This window comes from Gavialis gangeticus, unplaced genomic scaffold, assembly GCF_001723915.1.
Source record: "Gavialis gangeticus isolate Ggan-Ray unplaced genomic scaffold, GavGan_comp1, whole genome shotgun sequence".
NCBI classification, from domain to species: Eukaryota; Metazoa; Chordata; order Crocodylia; family Gavialidae; genus Gavialis; species Gavialis gangeticus.
Window position 1 is genome coordinate 50,106,547 of NW_017728997.1, and position 1,346 is coordinate 50,107,892.

At 54.5% G+C, this 1,346-nt stretch overlaps 1 protein-coding gene across 4 annotated transcripts in view; it reads left to right on the forward strand.

Annotated features, from left to right (window-relative positions):
* The first annotated feature begins 37 nt into the window (after window positions 1–37).
* CACNA2D2 (calcium voltage-gated channel auxiliary subunit alpha2delta 2) overlaps window positions 38–1,346 on the forward strand; it is a 900,071-nt gene continuing 898,762 nt past the window's right edge. For all 4 annotated transcript variants that reach the window (XM_019505183.1, XM_019505184.1, XM_019505185.1 and 1 more), the window contains exon 1: window positions 38–244. In XM_019505183.1, the coding sequence (XP_019360728.1) occupies window positions 120–244 (125 nt within the window). In that variant the 5' untranslated portion in view covers window positions 38–119. The remainder of the gene's footprint in view (window positions 245–1,346) is intronic.

A 1,346-nucleotide genomic window follows, 5' to 3' on the forward strand; every position in this document is an offset into this window, starting at 1 on the left:
CCGCAGCCCCCGAGCCCCCCGGCCGGGCAGGGGCGACGCGCGGGGCCCCGGGCGGCCCCGGGGGGAGAGGATTGCTGCTGCCGCCGCCTGCCCTTCCACACTGCATTTTTAATGGAAACATGGCGATCTCGGCTCAGACCTGCAGCGCATCTTCCGTGGTCCCGGCTCTGTGCGGCCACATCGTCCTGCTCCTCGTCCTCTCCGCCCCCGCCGCGGACTGCTACAGCTTCCCCCAGCAGTACACGTAAGTCGGCCCCTTCCCCCCGCGCTGCCTCCCAACTTGCCCCTTCCCCGGGGCTCGTGGCGGCGCCGGGCATCTCCCGCTCCAGCCCTCGGGAGCTCCGCCTCGGGCTGCGCAGCCCTGGTGGGGGGCGCGGGGGCCAGCAGCGCACAGGTTGCGCCCTCCAGCCCCGGGGATGTGGAGTTGGCAGCGCAGGACGCTCCTCACTAGCCACCCCGAGGTGCAGCTGGTCCTCCTAACTTCAGCCCCTGGGGGTTGGGGTCTGCACGTCAGGGCAGAAGGGAAAAGCGGAGCGGAGCTGAGCCATCGGGGTAGGAGGGACCGGGGTGAAGGAAGCATTGTGCCAGCCTGGCATTTTAAGAGCAGTTAATCTCTCTCTCTCAATATTTTTTTTTTTTTTCTTTGTGAAGGATGCATCTGAGAGCGATGCTCGGGAGGAGCGGGGCATCACGAGTGACTAATAGTGAAAGGGACACCCAGGGAAATATTGAAGTTAATATCATGAGCTCTTCAGGAAGGAGCTGTAGTGAGGGCACAGGTTCAAAAGATCAGGGTCAGGGTGGTGGACTTCTCTCTTGTACACGCTAGCGAGTACACAAGTGCCTGTCTAGATGCTCTGTGCAAGCAGAGGAAAAGATTCCTCCAACAGTGTTTGCAGATGGGACTCCAGTCCATTACTTCCAGTTTATGCAGCCTTGTGGATTTTTATTCCAACCTGTTTTGAAATCTTTAATGTGAAATATTTCCCCTCACCCTCCTTTGCTAAGAAAAGGGGGGAGAAATGGACTGAATCTTGCTGGAAGACCCAAACTTTATCAGTGCATGCAGTTTTTTTTTTCTCAACTGGTTATCTAAATGTTAATTTTAGTGAGAGGAAAACATAGAGATGGCTTTGGCTTACAGGTGCACAATATAATATCCACAATCCAGAAGCATGCCGTGGAGTTTTAGTACAAACTAAGATCACCTGTGATGAACTATCAGTCAGTCTGAAGATGTATTTTTTTCTCCCTCCCTCCATTGTTACTTGGAACCAATTTTCTCATAAGAGACAATGATTTAAATGGGGGATTGGTTCCTGAAACAAGGCCTGATACCCTATTTT